Here is a 16,439-nt window from a genome sequence, read left to right on the forward strand (position 1 = left end):
GGGGACGTGAGGTGTGCTCGGGAGCAGTCACAGGCGCAGGGGGGAGGGTTAGAGCCAGCTCATGTCTACTCTGAGAACACCAGTCGTTTACATTTTCAAAAGTTTTGCCAGCCGGTTCACATTGTACGGGTAGTGTGAAATCGGCCACGGAATTTGGCCTTTTCTTTTCCCAAGAGCTGGTTGTCAAACATTCGCCAGCACCCGTGGGTGTAGGGCAGAGGGAAGCAGGCAGGCAGGGGGTGCCACCGAGGATAGACTCGAAGATGCCTACCCACAGAGGCGAACCCAGCCAACCAGTCCAGTGTCTGGGGATGTGCAGACCAGGAACCTCTAAGTAAGTGCACCCCCTTGAGCTTTGGACACCCCCACTGGACACTTCCTGCAGGCGGTGCATCTCTAGGCCTCCCACTTCACTCCTACCTTCTCCCAAGGGAAGACGGGGGATCTACAGAGCATGTGCCCCTTTGGCTTTTATAGCACCCTTCCTGCTCCTTTTTCCCCGGGGGGGGCGGGGGGGAGGGCAGGGGTATGACTTCATGGCAGCTCAGAGCCCTCCGCACAGAGAGTCCGCATTCTTGCATCTCAAAAGCTGACATCGTGGCTTTATTTTGTGCACTGTGAGGGTGAAGGCCATCTTCAGCTCTCTTCTTTCCCGGATATGTCCCAGAATAAAGGGGTGTGGGCAGTGGGTGGAACAGCAGTGCGCAGGGCCAGGCGTGGGGTGTGTGCCTGGGGCAGGAGTCCTCAGGGCTGCTGCCTGTTGTATATCCCGTTCAAGCAGAAGGGGCTGGGAAAGGGAGCTGCTAGCAGGACGAGTGCAATGGTGAAGCCAAGACCCTGCAAGTTCAAGGGGGCCTAGACGCAGGCAAAATGAGGTGGGAACTGGCCCCTTCAGAGGGTTGGTAGGGGTGCAGCTCCCCAAACTCGGGAAGGCAAAACTGCTTTACAGAAGTAGTAGAACATTCTTAATGCAAACCATGCCCTTCCCTCCTCAAAGTGGGTTCCCTCTGCTTCATGAGCCCTTATGCTCCCCCCACGGAAGCAAAAGAGGAAACCCAAAATGAGGAGTGGAAGTTATAGATCGGGGTGTCTGAAACTGCATGGGTTCTCTGGGGGCTATTTCAGGCAATGTGATTTCTCGGCTCTCCAGCGCTGCTCGCGGCGACCCCCCCCCCGCCGCCCCCACGACCGGAGTGTCCAGGAAGGCTGACAGGAGACCGTGCAGCTCACTAGAGATGGTGTAGCGGTAAAGGGGTGGGCTGACCTCGGGCTCCTGCTGATGGAGGTAAACAGGGACAGGGTTACAGGAACTTGCTGGAACTGCATCCCATCTTGACCTGGCTGGGCCGGGGGGTGAGGGGCAAGAACTCTAAGTCCGCTGGAAGTCCCCCCGCTGACCCCCGGTCTTGCTCAGGAGCTTGATCTCCCCCAACACGATGTCTCTGCTGACAGCCTTGCACATGTCGTACACAGTGAGGGCAGCCACGGCAGCAGCGGTCAGGGCTTCCATCTCCACCCCGGTGGGGCCCCGAGCCCGGCAGGACACCCGGATCCCCACCGCATGGCGTGTGCCGTCCAGCTCCAGCCCTACCTGCACGTGGCTCAGGGCCACGTGGTGGCACAGAGGAATCAGCTGGCTGGTCAGCTTGGCCGCCTGGACTCCGGCCAGCTGGGCCACCGCCAGGGCATCACCCTTCTTGAGCTGGTTCTCCTGGATGAGCTTGAAGGCCATGGGCCCCAGGAGGACCACGGCTGAGGCCACAGCCACCCGCTCCGTGTCTGGCTTCCCGCCCACATCTACCATAGCTGCCCGTCCTGCTGTGTCCACATGGGTTAGTTGGTCCGAGGTTGGCAGGGGTCCTGAGGGGGTGCCAGGAGCCCGGGACACTGCACTAAGGCACTTTGGGTTGGCATCTGAGTTGAGGTGGGAACTGCAGTGTCTTTGAGGGCAGACGGACCCCAGCAGCCGCTGGGCAAGGAGAGGGGCCTGGGGGACCCAGCCTCCTTTCCACAAAATCATCATCTGGTTGGAGAAACTCCCTCTGTGTCTTATACCCTGAACACGAAAGGAGTCCTGGGAGGAAATGCTTGGAATGGCTGGTGGGGAATCTTGGAGCATCAAAAGTAACTCTGGAAAGCAAGAAGGAAAGAGAAGAAAGGCTAAGCCCAAAAGGGAAGTGTTTTCCCCCACCTCTTCTCCCACCTTTTCCCTGCCCACCTCGAGTTCTTGCTTCCACACTGGGGAGAGAGGGATGAAGAGCAAAGAGCACAGTGAGAAGAGAGAAAGCAGGAGGTATGCAGACAGAGGGTCCCAGAATACAGGTCTGCAGCCCCTCACGGCAGGCGCTGCGCAGGGCACAGCCCCACCAGTATCTCTGGGCCCGCGGGAGTGGAGGGGGCACTCCTGCGCTCTCCTCCACACCAACTTCCTTGTCGCCGAAGTTCCCCTCAGAAACACCTAAGGTCCAAACACTGCAGCCCAATCACATGACCTTTCCCTGTCCCTGCATTTTTCTGGAAGCTACAGTGAGGTCTCAGCCTGAACTACCAACCACAGTTACTCTCTCCTCTTCACATTCTCTATGAAGAGTTAACAGTAATTATCGAATTTACAGAGAAGATAGTAAGGGAAATATTGTATCTATTTCAACAATGTCTTTGAAGCCCCCTCAAGGACATCAGAAGTACCCACAGAGTGACAGGCTGATCCAAATGGTGCCAAGGGCCTTGGGAGCCTTGCAGGCTCTTGTTACCCAAAGGGTGGTCTGTTGCAGAGCCCCAGTCCCAAACCCGACTCTGAAATGACAAGATCCCCAAGCGATTCATGTGTACATGAAAGTCGGAGACCCTGTTCTAGGCAACTCCTGGTTTTACAGAAACCAGACCAGCTTATTACTCTGTGTCCTTGAGAGGAATAATATACCTTATGAAGCAAATAGGTCTCCCAATATCCAGCTTCCCAGCTCTGGGCCCCCACCTGGCCAATGTCAGAGGTACAACCTCACTCCCAGGGTGGCCACAAAGGCATGCCCCACTCCTTGCCATCAAGGTGTGTCAGCATGGGTCGAGGCCCATCCGTAGGACTATGATGCTGGAAGTGAGGGAAGAAGAGAGATGGTCAAGTTTTCTTCCCAAGGGAGGGCTTCGGTGAGCTGCCTTACCTTCTTTGGGAAGCTGGTATGGGAGGTAGTCCTTGGGCTGTCTCTGGCCCACACCAGCCTGCCTTCCTCTGGGCCCCTGCACTCACTTGGTTCCAACCCCTGGAGAAGCGAATCCCTTCCCCTAGTCTTTCTCACTGCTTTCTCTTGCCTGCTGGTACAATTCAGAAGCCCAGATCTGGCTGTGGCCAAGGCCTCCCCTGCTCTCGTCTGGGCATTTTAGCAGATGGGTAGCAGCATCTGTAAAGCTCCTGATGGGCCAGCCAGTTCCCCAGAGAACACATGGGACTTTATGCATATAAGGTCCCAGGAGTTAAGGAACTAGGCAGTTGAGATCCTGGCTGCCTCCTCCCTGAAAAGATCAGGAATATTCTTAGCTGGCTGCCCCAAGCTCTGCCCAGCTCCTGTAATGGTATCTAGGCTGGGAGTTTCCAGAGCCCAGGACGGGGTCTCTGTCTTAACCAGGAGTTCCATGTTCGGGGCACAATCACCTTAGTGATCATAAACCTGGAGGGCACCCTGCCTCAATTTCTAGTAAGAGAAAAGGATGACTTCTGTGGTACGTAGACTGAGGGGGAGCAATCCCCAGGGAAGAGAAGACACAGGAAAGCTGGAGGGTTGAGAGAAGATGGAAGAGGAGCAGAAGAAACACAAGGATGTGAACATCAGGATGAAATGCAGGATCTGGGGGGTGCCTTAGGGCAGGAACCCCACCCCTCGGGATCCCCCAGGGACAAGGGTGAGTGGTTACGTACTGATGGGTCACCCACCGATGAGGATCATGGGCCGGTTCTTCATCTGGGCAATACTGAACATGCCTGGGGTAAGGGAAAGATGGGGAGGGAGAGGAAAGCAGGAAAGGGGGATGGGAGGGGTGGGGAAAGGAGAGTTCACTGAAACCATGGTGGACACAGTGGTATGACAACCCGGGGACATGCACTCACCTAGGCGCACCCTGACAAAAAGCCCCTGCTACAGACTGCAAAGTCACCCATGACTGGGTGCCCTTGGGGGACACAGTGGGTGCCCGGGACCCCGCCCTCCTGACAGAAGGCAAGGTGTGGGATGAGACAGGTGCAGTGCCCCTCCCCCCACCTCCCCTTCCCCTCTACCCGATAAAACAGCCCAAGAGAATTCAGGGCTCCCTCTCCTGCACAGGCTCTGCTGTGCCCATGCCCCCGAGGGAGGAGAACCATCACCACCCCCGGTCTAAGTGCCACAGGACGGACTGGGCACCACGACGGGCATGGAGTCCCACTGGCTTCCTGCCAATCTTTGCTCTGTCCCCTCAGCCCCTCCGGCCCACTCAGCAGCCAGCCAGCCCGGCCTTCCCCATGCCCCCCCCTTACCTGCATGCTGCCGCTTCTTCCTGCCCACAGCGGCCCCGATGATCCTCAGCAGCTCCTCCTCGGAGGCCCCTGCCCGCAGGTGATCCCGTAGAGACACCTCTGAGTTCCCGAAGAGGCAGACCTGTGGGCGGTCACCATGGGGGTGAGAACATGCCTCCCTTGGCCCGGAGCCTTGGGCCCCCTGCCTAGAGTCCCCCGTGGGCTGAGCGCCAGCATCCAGGCCTCCCGTGGCTGGGTCACACTCAAGGCAGGACTTCCTGCAGTGAGGGACAGAAGGTGCCGGATGGTGAAGTTAGAGAGGCCAGAGGGGCAGGAAGCAAAATCAGACATCCCACAGCCTACAGCTGATTTACAGTCAGGTTACCTTCAGCTTATAGAGCATACCATAAAAAATTACACAGTTGCCAACAGAGACAGCACATAAAAATCCAGATCCATACCTTCTCCTGAGACGTTCCACAGAGTAGCCTACTGCCTTGAGAACGGACCCCGATCAGCTGAGTCCCAGCAGTCCCCCCAGATGCAGCACCCCCCAGAAACATCCCATTGCACCCGTCCCCTCCTGGCCCCTACACTCACGGACACTACCCGCCTGCCCCTGCACCCACTCCAGTTTGTGACCTGGACTGATGACTGACTAGCACAGGCCTGGTGGAGCGGGCATCTTGAGGCCATTCAAACTCGCCACGCCCCGCCTTCCGAGGGAGGCTGGCTGCTCTGGGGGCTCAGGGCTGGAGGAGCCAGTCCCAGCAAGTGAGATACCGACCCTTCTCCCACAGAACTTTATAAAGCGCCTACTATGTGCCAGCTCTATAGAAGGCACTGTGGACACAGAGGACAGAGGGACGTCTGTGGCGCCTCTGAGGGCGGAGCGCACTAGAGAAGCTACAGACAGAATCTAAGTGGAAGGTACACCTGCTTCACCCTGCTGGCTAGTCCCCATCCCTCACTCCCCCACCAGGCCCCAGGGTCCACCCTCTGCACCCAGGGGCTCCACCTTCTGAGATCCCCTCCAGCGGGCTTCTGCCTCAGTTGGCTGCTGGGAGATTGGAGAGTGAGAGGAGAGAAAGATCGGGCATTGCTGCCCTGCTTCTTCCAGGCTCTGCCTTCTCAGGTGGTTACTGCTCCCCTCCACAGCTGCGGCTCCAACCAGGCGGCCACCCTGCCAGGCTACAGCTCTCCATGGGCCCTGGGGACGCCGCTTCCTCCCCTCCCCCTCCTCTCCCCCAGGTGCCTCGACATCCCTTCTAAGTCCCCTTCACCCCACACTATAGATAGCCTCTCTTCAGAGCCCCACCTTCCATGTCCTGAAGGAGCCCTGACTAGACAGATGCCACCCGTATTTTAGGGCAATGCCACATCTCCGGCCCAGAAAAAAAGCCCTGGCTTTTGAACAAGTGCTGGATGGTCCCTTCTGGATGTCCAACTCCATGCGTCTGATCTCTGATCTCCCTCCTCCCCCATGCTAAACAGCTCCCAAAGCCAACCGGCCCCCCCGGACGCCTTCTCAGTCTGCCCCCCCGCCGCCCCCCTGCATGCCTTACCAGCTCCTTCATTCCTCCTTCCTGTCCTCGCCTCCCACTCTTGCCTACACGGAACACTGTTAAAGGGCCATCTGACTAGTCTTCCTGTTTCCAAATTCAACCAGTGGGTTATTCTTCCTCAGACACGAATGGGAGTCATGTCCTCCCTTGTCCAGAAACTGCACAGCACCCTACTGTCCATAGAACACACACTGTACATTTCACCTGGGGATATCTGGCGTTAATATGCCCCAGCCACATTAGCACGAACTCCAGACAAGTGTCCTCCCTCGCCCTCCTTCTCCACTCTTCAAGGTCACCAGTGTCCAGGATGCACTCCCTCAAAGCTCACCACCCTCACAGCCTGTCTGGCCACTCATCTGACACCGAATTATGCACTGCCACACATCAGCTCTTTATTGGGTCTTATCAATGAGACTGCCTCTAAAGGGAACGAGTAGGTCTACGCCTCTCGGACATTCTCCACAGGGCTGAAGGCACGGTATGTGCTGACCAGGTATGAGTAATGGACGTTGGTTTCAGAGTGGAGCCCCTGGCCTGGAAAGGAGCCCATCGGGTGGGGGCTGCGGTCCAGGGCACATGGACCCTTCACCTCTTCCCTGCCCATCCTGGTAACATCGAGCCTGGCAAGTGGCTCCCAATCAACCGGAAGTTACTGTAGGGGCCCCGGGAAGGAAGGCCATGGGTTCACTTTCACCTTCTGTCCCCATGCTCCCCCCAAAACGGACCCTATTTCGCCAACCACACCATGTGCCCTGCTACCTGCTAGCCTCCCCTCCATCTGGGGGCACAGGTGGGGAAGAGAGATTGACAACACAGAAGTGGCAAGGGGGCCCTCGTGGGGAAAGGGACACTTACCTTGAGGTTCCCATCAGCCGTGATTCGCAGTCGGTTACAGGTTCCACAGAAATGCTCAGACATGGACGTGATGAAGCTGAGCTGGCCTCGGAAGCCAGGGATTTTAAAGGCCTGGGGTGAGCAGGGAAAGAAGGGCAGTGGAGGGGATGGTGCTGGATGGGCCACCAATGGCACCAGAGCCCCCACTCTTCAGCCCTCTCTGGAGGAGCCCCACGGAAGGGAGCACCCGCGGCCCCGAGCCAACAGAAGACTCTGACACAATGCATGACCTACGAGCTCTCTGCTTGCACCTGGCCTGCCGGACAGCAAACCTGCTACGGATTCGGAGGCCCACGGGCCACATGGCCAGAGCACCTGCCCACCGCTCACTGAAGCGTGGCCTAGGACAAGGTATTTACAGCCGCCCCATGCCCCATGCCCAGCCTGCTGCTCTGCCCACCAGGAGGCAGCTGTGACGGCACGGTCATGCCTCCTGCTACATGGTACTGCCCTGCCTCGCTGCATTCCGACCTCAGTGCCTGCTCTTCCGCGCTCCTCCTCCCGACCCAGCCCCACTCTCCTGCCCGTAACCTTGGCTGTGCTGGATTCCTCCTCAGGCAGCTTCTCCAGCTCTGGCCACTGCTGCTGGAGGGTGTTCAGCATCTCCTTGTAGCTCACCATCTTCTTGAAGTTCCACCTGTTACCTGTCTCAGGATTGGAAGCCACTGAGTCACAGAGTTGCAAGGGCCTGGGGTCTTCAGGTCCGTCCTCCCACAGAGCCCAGGAATCAGTTCCGCCCCTCGGATGGGAGGGCAGGAGGACTGGCCTAACACAGGTGGGTCAAACCAGACCAATGCCTGACGTGGAGATGCCTCTGATGCCCCATCATAGCCCTAGCCCTGGCACCTGCCCAGGCCCCTCCCCATCATGCCTGGGGAAATTCCTACTCACACAGCAGGCCCCAGGGTCAGCAGCACCCACAGGGCCCGTCAGACCTTGTCCACCCCACTCAACCCTCCCCAGGGTCCTCAGCATCCCCACACCACGCTCTCAGCCTGGCGCTGGGCCAGTTCTGCCACCAGGCCCAACCTCCTCCTCCCGCCCCGCCCCAGGTCACTGACCGTCGAAGGGCATGTACTCTATGAAACGCACGTCCAGAGGGAGGCCCTCGGTCAAAGCGACAAAGTCCAGAAGCTCGTCCTCGTTCAGGCCTCGCATCACCACACAGTTCACCTGGCCGGGGACAAGGGGACCACAAGGGCTGTCCCCCCTGCACTCTTTTTCGGGAATGACCTTTGGGGGTCTGGTGCCTGCCTAGGCTCTGCACTGGAGGGCCCATTCCATGTTTCTCTCCCCCAGTTCTTAAGTTGGGGATTCCCAGGGGGTCACTGGTTTTCTCCCCTCCTTTGTAGGGTGTCAGGGGCACGCTGGATCCAGGGGGCAAGGAAGGGGGGGTACAGTATAGCTAGCTGCACTGGCCAGCACGGGGAGCTGCCATGGGCCCCGACGCCCGCAGCGGACGGCCTAGCCAGGCTAGAGGGGCAGAAGTCCGAGGTTCAAAGCAGCAGCAGGGGCTCACCTTCACAGGGCTGTAGCCCAGCTCGATGGCCTTGTGGATGCCCGCCATGACCTTGTGGAAGCCTGCGAGGAAGGAGGGAAGGGTCTGGAAACTTTCTCTTTCTCCCTCTCCCCCTCCCCTGCCCCCCTTACACCCAGAGGGAAGCACCAGAGCAGTAAGGAGCCTCAGAGACCCCCAAGTCCAGGGACCAGATAGTAAATATTTTAGGTTTTGTAGGCTAAGAGGTGAAATTGAGGATATTATTAGGTATATCTTATAAAGACTGTATTGATTAATTACAGAATCGGATAATTGAGTACAATTTTTTATAACATAGCTCTACAAATGTAATGGAGGAATGGAATTCTTTTTGCTGGGATAATACTTTGCTTAACTGGGGGTTCATAGTTAATGTTCCCTATCATCAAGTTGATTATAAATATTATCTGTCAAATTCACTCTTGGCTCCCAGGCTATAAAATTAAAAAAAAAAAAAAAAGCAGGGGGCTGGATTTAGCTGGTGGACTGTAATGTGCCAACCCTTATCTAGGTGACCCCTCTCATTGTCCAGATGGGGAAACTGAGGCCTGAGGAGAGGCAGTGCCCTGCTGGAGGCCTCACGCTGCGTGCCTCACCACGTCAAAAACTAATGATGTATTGTATGGTGACTAACATAACATAATAAAATAAAATTTAAAAAAAAACTATTAGTAGGTTAAAGTTTGTGGCAATTAACATTCTAACTGAAATGATAATCTAATGTACAAATTATATGAAAATCAGAAATTATCATTTCCACATTTTTAAAATACAAAAAAGGTATGTTTCAAAACAAAAAAAAGAATGCAGGTTTCTAGACTCCTTTGTCAGTGCTTTTAAAGTCTGTCCATTCATGCACTCTGCCCGCTCGCACCGTGCACTTCCTAAGTGCAAGGTCTGTACCAGCACGAGTGAGCAGTTAGTATGCATGTGGTTCTCCCATTTCTGTGGTTAACCACAGTACCTGTGATCCCAGGTTGGCTTCTCCTCACCTCCGCTCACTCTCGGCTCACTCGTGCGTCCAAACATTTGAGCACCTCCTGCACATTGGCGCCTACCCCACCCTGCACAGCCTGGTGATTGTGGTGATTCACAGCTGGGCCATCCCCCTGGGGGAGGGTGGCCAGATGACGGCCTCCATGGTTTCCCTGTAGCATTTTTAGATGGCCCGGTGAGGGAGGGAAAAGGGAGGAAAGTGTGGCTTTCACAGAAAATGTTGTTATGATAATCTAGAAGTTTCTTCCTTTGTAAAGCACTCTATCTCCAAAAGGAGGTGGTGGACACAGGAGTATAAACAGGAAGGCAGCAGATCTAACATCAGGATCTACTGTCTCCAATCCTCATTCTAGGAAACGAGACAAGGAGGCAGGGGAGATGTGGATGTCGGGTTGGGGGCTGAAACCCACAAATGCACTTTACACCTCAGAGCCCTTGCAGGTTTCTGACTGACGTTCCCCTTCAAAGTAAGCTCCCTTGATCCAACTCCTCTTCCCACTCCCCATTACTCAAGGCCCAAAGTAAATGCCTGCTCCATGGAGCCCTCCAGGTCTTCCGCGCTAGGAGTTCTCTCTCCTTCTCTGCAGCACTTTGATTGACATCACAAGACAAACAAAGGTGATCTAGTAGCATCACACATTTTGGCCTGTAAGGCAGAGCAATGTCCTGTGTGTCTCTGTCCCCTCCACAGCACCTGCAGCAGCTCTTTCCAGAGGGCAAGGACTCCATGAGCACGTCCTCAGCACGTGGGTGGTGTAAACAGGGAGTCACCGCATGGAGCAGGGGAAAGAGAAAGTGGGGCTGGGAGCTAGAAGCTGTTTCCAGAGAAGGGGAAGGATTGCTGAGAAGTCTCAGTTATGTACCACCCTCCCCAAATCAAAGGGCATCCAACCCCGGATACTTCCTACCCCAAACTGAAGCCCATGCCCCAAGAGACATCAGGTGCTGATCTAATGAGACCCAGGGCTCAGGGTTGCTCTACCTCCCCGACCTGTGCCCTCCGTGATGAAGCCTGGTGGGGGAGGCCGTGGCAGTGCTGGCCTTGACCCTGGCACCTCAAGGCAGCTGCTTCCACCCTGGGCTGCCCCACATTTCCTCAGAGCTCATTATAGGGTAATCAAGTTGTCCCATCTGCCAGGGACTGCCTTGGTTTTAAAATGGAAAAGCAACCCTCTCAGTCCCAGGCACACTGGGGGCAGGGCATAAGGAGACTGGTCATCACAGGTCTTAGCATCTGATCCCCCAGATTTCCCAAGCGTATGGGTATGGCTATAGAGACAGAAGACATCTGGCGAAGGTGAGGGGTGAGGAATAAATGCTCAGGTTTATCTGCAGCTCAGACACCAAAAGGGAGCAACCAGGCCCCTTGCCTTGGAGGGCCGCCCTCCACTGCAAACCACACTGGCTCACCTTTCCTGCGAACGATGAACTCAAATTTGGCTGGTACCAGTGTATCCAGGCTGATGTTGATGGCACTGAGACCAGCCTTCTGAAGCTGAGGGAGCAGCCGGGCTAGGTTGATGCCGTTGGTGGTGATGCCAATGGTCCTCAGTCCCTCCAGCTGGTGGAGCTGAGCTGCAGAGAGAGCAGAAGGGGGGAAGTCAGTCTGTTTATTCCCGGTGAGGCTGGGAGAAGGGCTGGAAGAAGAAACTCCAAGTCCAAATAAGATGGATGGAAAAGGGTTTCTCTGTGCTCTTCTATTAACTGGGTTTAGCTTAATAAAAACTCTGATAAAAATAACCAAAAGATTAAACACTGAGTGCTCACTCTGCTAGAGGCCCTGCCAAGGGCTTTGCAGGCCTTAGCTCACTGAAGCCTCACAACAAGGGTTATCCCCATTTACTAGATAAGGCAAGAGAGACTTGGAGAGATTAAGAAAATTGCTTAAAGTCACACAGCTAGTAAGAATGGCTGAGATTCAAATCCCTGTGTACTTGACTCCAAGACTATGCTCTCAGTTAATCAACTCATAGGTGCTCATACTCTGCATAGGAGAAACAAAGAAGTGTTTGGATTACTTGCTAAACCGCCTCCTCCATTATACCCCAAGTTCCTAGACATAACAGAAGGATGAAAAAAGAGTCCACAATAGCACTGGAAGGCAAGAAAGAATGCCTTCAATGGCCCAGACAAGTAGAGAAATCCTGAAAGACAGAAAGCAGATGGGCTCATGTGGATTGAGGAAACCACAGCCCCAAGCACATACAGAAGGTTCTGTACAAAGTAGGAGGGCGACTAGTGTACCCCAAACTTAACAGTCACCTACACAGGGAGTAGGAAGGACCCTGGGCATGTCAAGGAGATTACCAGTCTGGGGAACTGTGTTTGCCTGAGCTGGGTAAGTTGGTCTCCCTCCATCCTTATGTGCAGGGGGAAGGCTGCAGCTTTTACCCCAAGGCTAGAGTAGTTAAGCTAGCTGAAGGGGGTGGGGGAAACCAGCATGAATAGAAACAGCACTGGCAGCCAAGCCAACAGAAGCCTTGAGCACTGAGATGAGTACATAGCCAAGAGTCAGCACCCATTTAAGGAGAATGTTGTAAAAGAAAGATAAATTCCACAAACAGAAGAATGAAAGAGGAAGAAAAAGTGAAAGAGATAACCGAAGAGGATTCTTTTAAAAATCAGAGTTAGTGTCCATCATCCTAATTTATTGAACACTACACCTGAAACGAATGAGGTATTATTAGTTGGCTAATTGAATTAAAAAAAAAAATCAAAGTTAGATGAACATAGATGCAAAATCCTCAACAAAATATTAGCAAACCATATTCATCAATATATTAAAAGGATCATACATCATGATCAAATGGAATTTACTCCAGGGATGCAAGAATGGTTCAACATTCACAAAATCAATGTGATATATGCCACATAAACAAAAGGAAGGATAAAAATCAGATGCCCAACTCATTAGATGCAGAAAAAACATCTGACAAAATCTGACACACTTTCATGACAAAAACTCTAAAAAAAAAAAAAAAAAAGTGGGTATAGAAGGAGCATTCCTCAGCATAATAGAAGCCATATATGACAAGCCTACGAACTAATATCTTAGTCAATGGTGAAAAGCTGAAAGCTTTTCCTCTAAGATCAGGAACAAGACAAGGATATTTGCTCCTGCCACTTTTATTCAACATAGTATTGGAGGTCTTACCTTGACCTTAGGAGGAAAAAAAGAGACATAAGGCATCAAACTGGAAGGGAAAAAGTAAAGCTATCACTATTTGCAGATGACATATAGAGAAAACCCTAAAGAAGCCCACCAAAAAAACATTAAAACTAATAAATGAATTTAGTATAGTTACAGGATATAAAAATCAATATACAAAAATTTGTTGCATTTCTATATAGTAATAACAAATTATCATAAAGAGAAATAAAGAAAACAATCCCATTTATAACTGTATCCAAAAGAACAAAATACCTAGAAATTAATTTAACTAAGGAGGTGAAAGACCGCTACACTGAAAACTCTCAAGACATTAATGAAAGAAACTGAAGAAGACACAATAAGTGGAAAGATATTTTGTGCTCATGAACTGGAAGAATCAATATTATTAAAATGTTCATATTACCCAAAGCGATCTACAGATTCAATGCAACCTCCATCAAAATTCTGGCATTTTTCACAGAAATAGAACAATCCCAAAATATGTATAGAACCACAAAAGGCTCTAAATAGACAAAGGCATGTTGAGAAAAAAGAACAAAGTTGAAGACATCACACCCCCTGATTTCAAATTAAATTACAAAGCTATAGTAATCAAAACAGTATGGTATTGGATAAAAACAGACATACAGATTGATGGAACTGAATACAGAGCCCGTAAGTAAACCCATGCACACATAGCCAATTAATTTATGACAAAGGAGCCAAAAATATGCAATGGGGAAAGGAGAGTCTCTTCAACACATGGTGCTGGGAAAACTGGACAGCCACATGCAGAAGGAAACTGTTACCACTACCTTACACCATGCGCAAAAATTAACTCAAAATGGATTAAAGACTTGATCTGAAACTATAAAGCTCCTAGAAGAAAACAGGGGTGGTAAGCTCCGTGACCTCAGTGTTGGTGATGATTTTTTGGAGGCAAGAAAGGCAAAAATAAACAAGTGGAGAAACATCAAACTAAAAAGCTTCTGTTTACAAAGGAAATCATCAACAAAATAAAAAGGCAACCTACTGAATGGGAGAAGATATTTGTAAATCATATATCTGATAAGGGGTTAATATGTAAAATACATAAAGAACCCATACAACTTGATAGCAAAAACCCAACAATCCAATTTAAAATGGGCAGAGGATCTGAACAGACATTTTTCCCAAAAAAGATATACAAGATGGCCAACAGATATATGAAAAGATGCTCAACATCACTCATCATCAGGGAAATGCAAATCAAAACCACAGTGAGATATTACCTCACACCTCTTAGGAATGGCTATGATCAAAAAGACAAGAATTAACAAGTGCTGGTAAGGATGTGGAGAAAAGAGAACTCTTGTACAATGTTGGTGGAAATGTAAACTGATGCAGCCACTATGGAAAACAGTATAGAGTTTCCTCAAAAACTTAAAATTAGAACTACCATATGATCCAACAATTCCACTTCTGGGTATTTATCTGGAAAAAAAACCCACAACAAAAACACTAACTCAAAAAGATAACATGCACCCCCATTGTTCACTCCATTATTTACAAAAACCAAGACATGGAAACAACCTAAATGTCCACTGATGATGAATGGATAAAAAATAATGTGGTGTATATGCATGAATCTTGGTGAACAATCAGCTCAGCTATATGCGAGTACAGAAACGAGAAGTAAAATGCCCAAGACAAGCTGGATTGAGAAAAAGACAACAGCAGATCACAAAGTTAACACCCAGTTTAGGTAGGGGTGTATGGAAATGCACATGCTCATGATATAAGACCATAATTATATAACTTTTCTGGAGATAAGCTCTGTATCTGGAGAGTAGTGTATGGAACCTTAAAATGCCTGTGACCTGAAATTTCACTTCTAAGAATTTAACCTAAGGAAATAATTAAGGACGTGAACAATATTTATCTACAAGAATGTTTATTAGAGAACAATACATAATAAAAGGAAGAGGGAAATCATCCAGATAGCCAACAACAGAAAACTGGCTAAATTATGCTTTGTCTGGATGATGGAATATTACACAACCAAAAAATGACTGTAAAATCATGTTAGGGAAGTTGGGAAATACACATGTTATATTAAAGTCCAGGTTGAAACCAGTAGTTAGAAACCAGATACAAAGCAAAATGACAGGCAAGTCACCAAACCAAAATGTTAACAGTTGTTGTATTGGGGTGGTAGTGATATTCTTTTTGCTTATTTGAAATAAACATGCCCTATTCTTGTAACTAGAAAATAAAAGTTTAAAAATGAAGTTGTTTTAAAAAGTGTGAAAATTAATCATGGGAAACCCCACTAAAATGAAGTTGGGAGGTTTCTGCAGGGGGAGCTCTCAAGCTCTACAATCAGAGTCACTTGCGGACCCAACAGGAAGAGAGGGACTTGACCTTGCAAATGGATACTACTTTACTTTGCCAGCTTCAGGAAGAAACACTTTCCTTCTTCCCTCTGGCAACAGCTCAGCCAATGAGAAGGCACTATACTTCCAACTCCCTGTTGATTCCAATGGGTTTTTCCTTTATAGCAGCCTTCCTGACTTACCCCCTTTCTCCATAAAAAGCCTACCTCTCCTTTTGTTCTCCAGACTCACCCCTGGTTTTGCCACAGCTTGTCTGTCCCAGATTGCAATTCTCTTTCATCCCCGAATAAACTCGTTTCTGCTGGTAAAATAACTGGCAGTTTTTATTTTTAATGTTAAAAAAAGAAAGAGAAGAGCTTTACTGTGGGAAAGTAAAATATGGAAAATTAGCAGTAGTTGGCTCCCTTTAGCAAATCAACTCTGAAGAAACAGAGAATCTAGGAACTTTTACAAAATGAAAATCTCGAGGAACACCGGAAGAAGAGTGCTTCTGAACGGGTGTGCGGGAGGGTGTTTGTAGCCTGGGGTTGAAGACAGCTGGCAGAGAAAGTAAGCAGTTCAAGGAAAATAAGACAGTTCAAGCGCGATTCTTGCCCTCACCCACTGATGCCTCAGAACAATCACTGTGTGTCCCTTCACTGAAGAAATCGGTGTCGACCACCCCAGAGTACCAGCTGGGGAATCCACTGGAGGTAAACTCAGGGAATCTGCCAGGGCCTTTCTGGAAGAGGAGTTGAGGCCTTAGGCATTCATTCCTCCATCTACCCCCTCCAAAGCCCCAGAACTGGTGGATTAAAATCAAGGGTAATTGCCTCCTTCCAAATCTGCTTCTTGCTGAGGGTTTGAAGGTGAAGACCTGCAGGGTTGCCATATTACAGAATGGTAGGAGGTGCCATTCTCATCATCATCTAAATGAATACTCACTCCCAGAGTTGTGCAGTATACGACTCCATGCAGTCACACATAGCAAGGCTAGTTGTTCGGTGGGGAGAGTACAAACATGAGTGGGTAACTGTGATATTCTCAGTTCTTTAGCCCCACGGGCCTATCAGAGATGAAGATCTGGCCTTAAATCTCTTTCCATTAAGTAGTGCTATAAAGAATAGCGAATATTCTCAGGGGAACAAATTTACCAGCTAAACCAAGGAGACTCTTAAGAAGGACAACTAGTGCTCCCTGCCCCCTCAAAAAACCCTATAAAATAGATACCAATAGAAGGAAAATGATTAAAACAGACTGATGTAAGAGAAACATGATCAATACAGTAAAAGAAATAACGAAGGATATTAATAACATGAAAATTTTTTATCATAAAAAACAAGGGTAAAGACATAGTAGATAAAAGCCTAATCATGAAATAAAGAACACAAGAAATAAGATATACAGTAATATGAGAAGATAAGATTTAGGGCTCTCCCAGGAAAAGAGGGGT

At 50.4% G+C, this 16,439-nt stretch overlaps 1 protein-coding gene across 1 annotated transcript; it reads right to left on the reverse strand.

Moving 5' to 3' along the window:
* Positions 1–582: 582 nt before the first annotated feature.
* On the reverse strand, positions 583–15,287 carry MOCS1 (molybdenum cofactor synthesis 1). Its single transcript, XM_081827551.1, has 10 exons — positions 15,239–15,287; positions 12,636–12,641; positions 10,892–11,056; positions 8,468–8,529; positions 8,010–8,121; positions 7,480–7,592; positions 6,910–7,020; positions 4,508–4,628; positions 3,929–3,976; positions 583–2,130 (listed from the first exon to the last, which is right to left on the reverse strand). The coding sequence occupies exons 1-10, from the start codon at positions 15,285–15,287 to the stop codon at positions 1,370–1,372; spliced, it is 1,548 nt and encodes a 515-aa protein (XP_081683677.1). The 3' UTR covers positions 583–1,369.
* Positions 15,288–16,439: the final 1,152 nt, after the last annotated feature.

This window comes from Leptonychotes weddellii, chromosome 8 (assembly GCF_054177405.1).
Source record: "Leptonychotes weddellii isolate Sample4059 chromosome 8, ASM5417740v2, whole genome shotgun sequence".
Classification (NCBI taxonomy): Eukaryota; Metazoa; Chordata; class Mammalia; order Carnivora; family Phocidae; genus Leptonychotes; species Leptonychotes weddellii.

What these genes read in the sequence shown, in the direction of transcription:
- MOCS1 (XM_081827551.1), bottom strand. Translation starts at nt 15,287, where the DNA reads ATGAAAGAGAATTGCAATCTGGGACAGACAAGCTGTGGCAAAACCAGG. An exon ending in CGGCTGATGGGAACCTCAAG is followed by an intron (nt 4,629 to 6,909) that starts GTAAGTGTCCCT and finishes GACCGCCCACAG; the next exon opens with GTCTGCCTCTTCGGGAACTC. An exon ending in GAAGAAGCGGCAGCATGCAG is followed by an intron (nt 3,977 to 4,507) that starts GTAAGGGGGGGG and finishes CCCTTACCCCAG; the next exon opens with GCATGTTCAGTATTGCCCAG.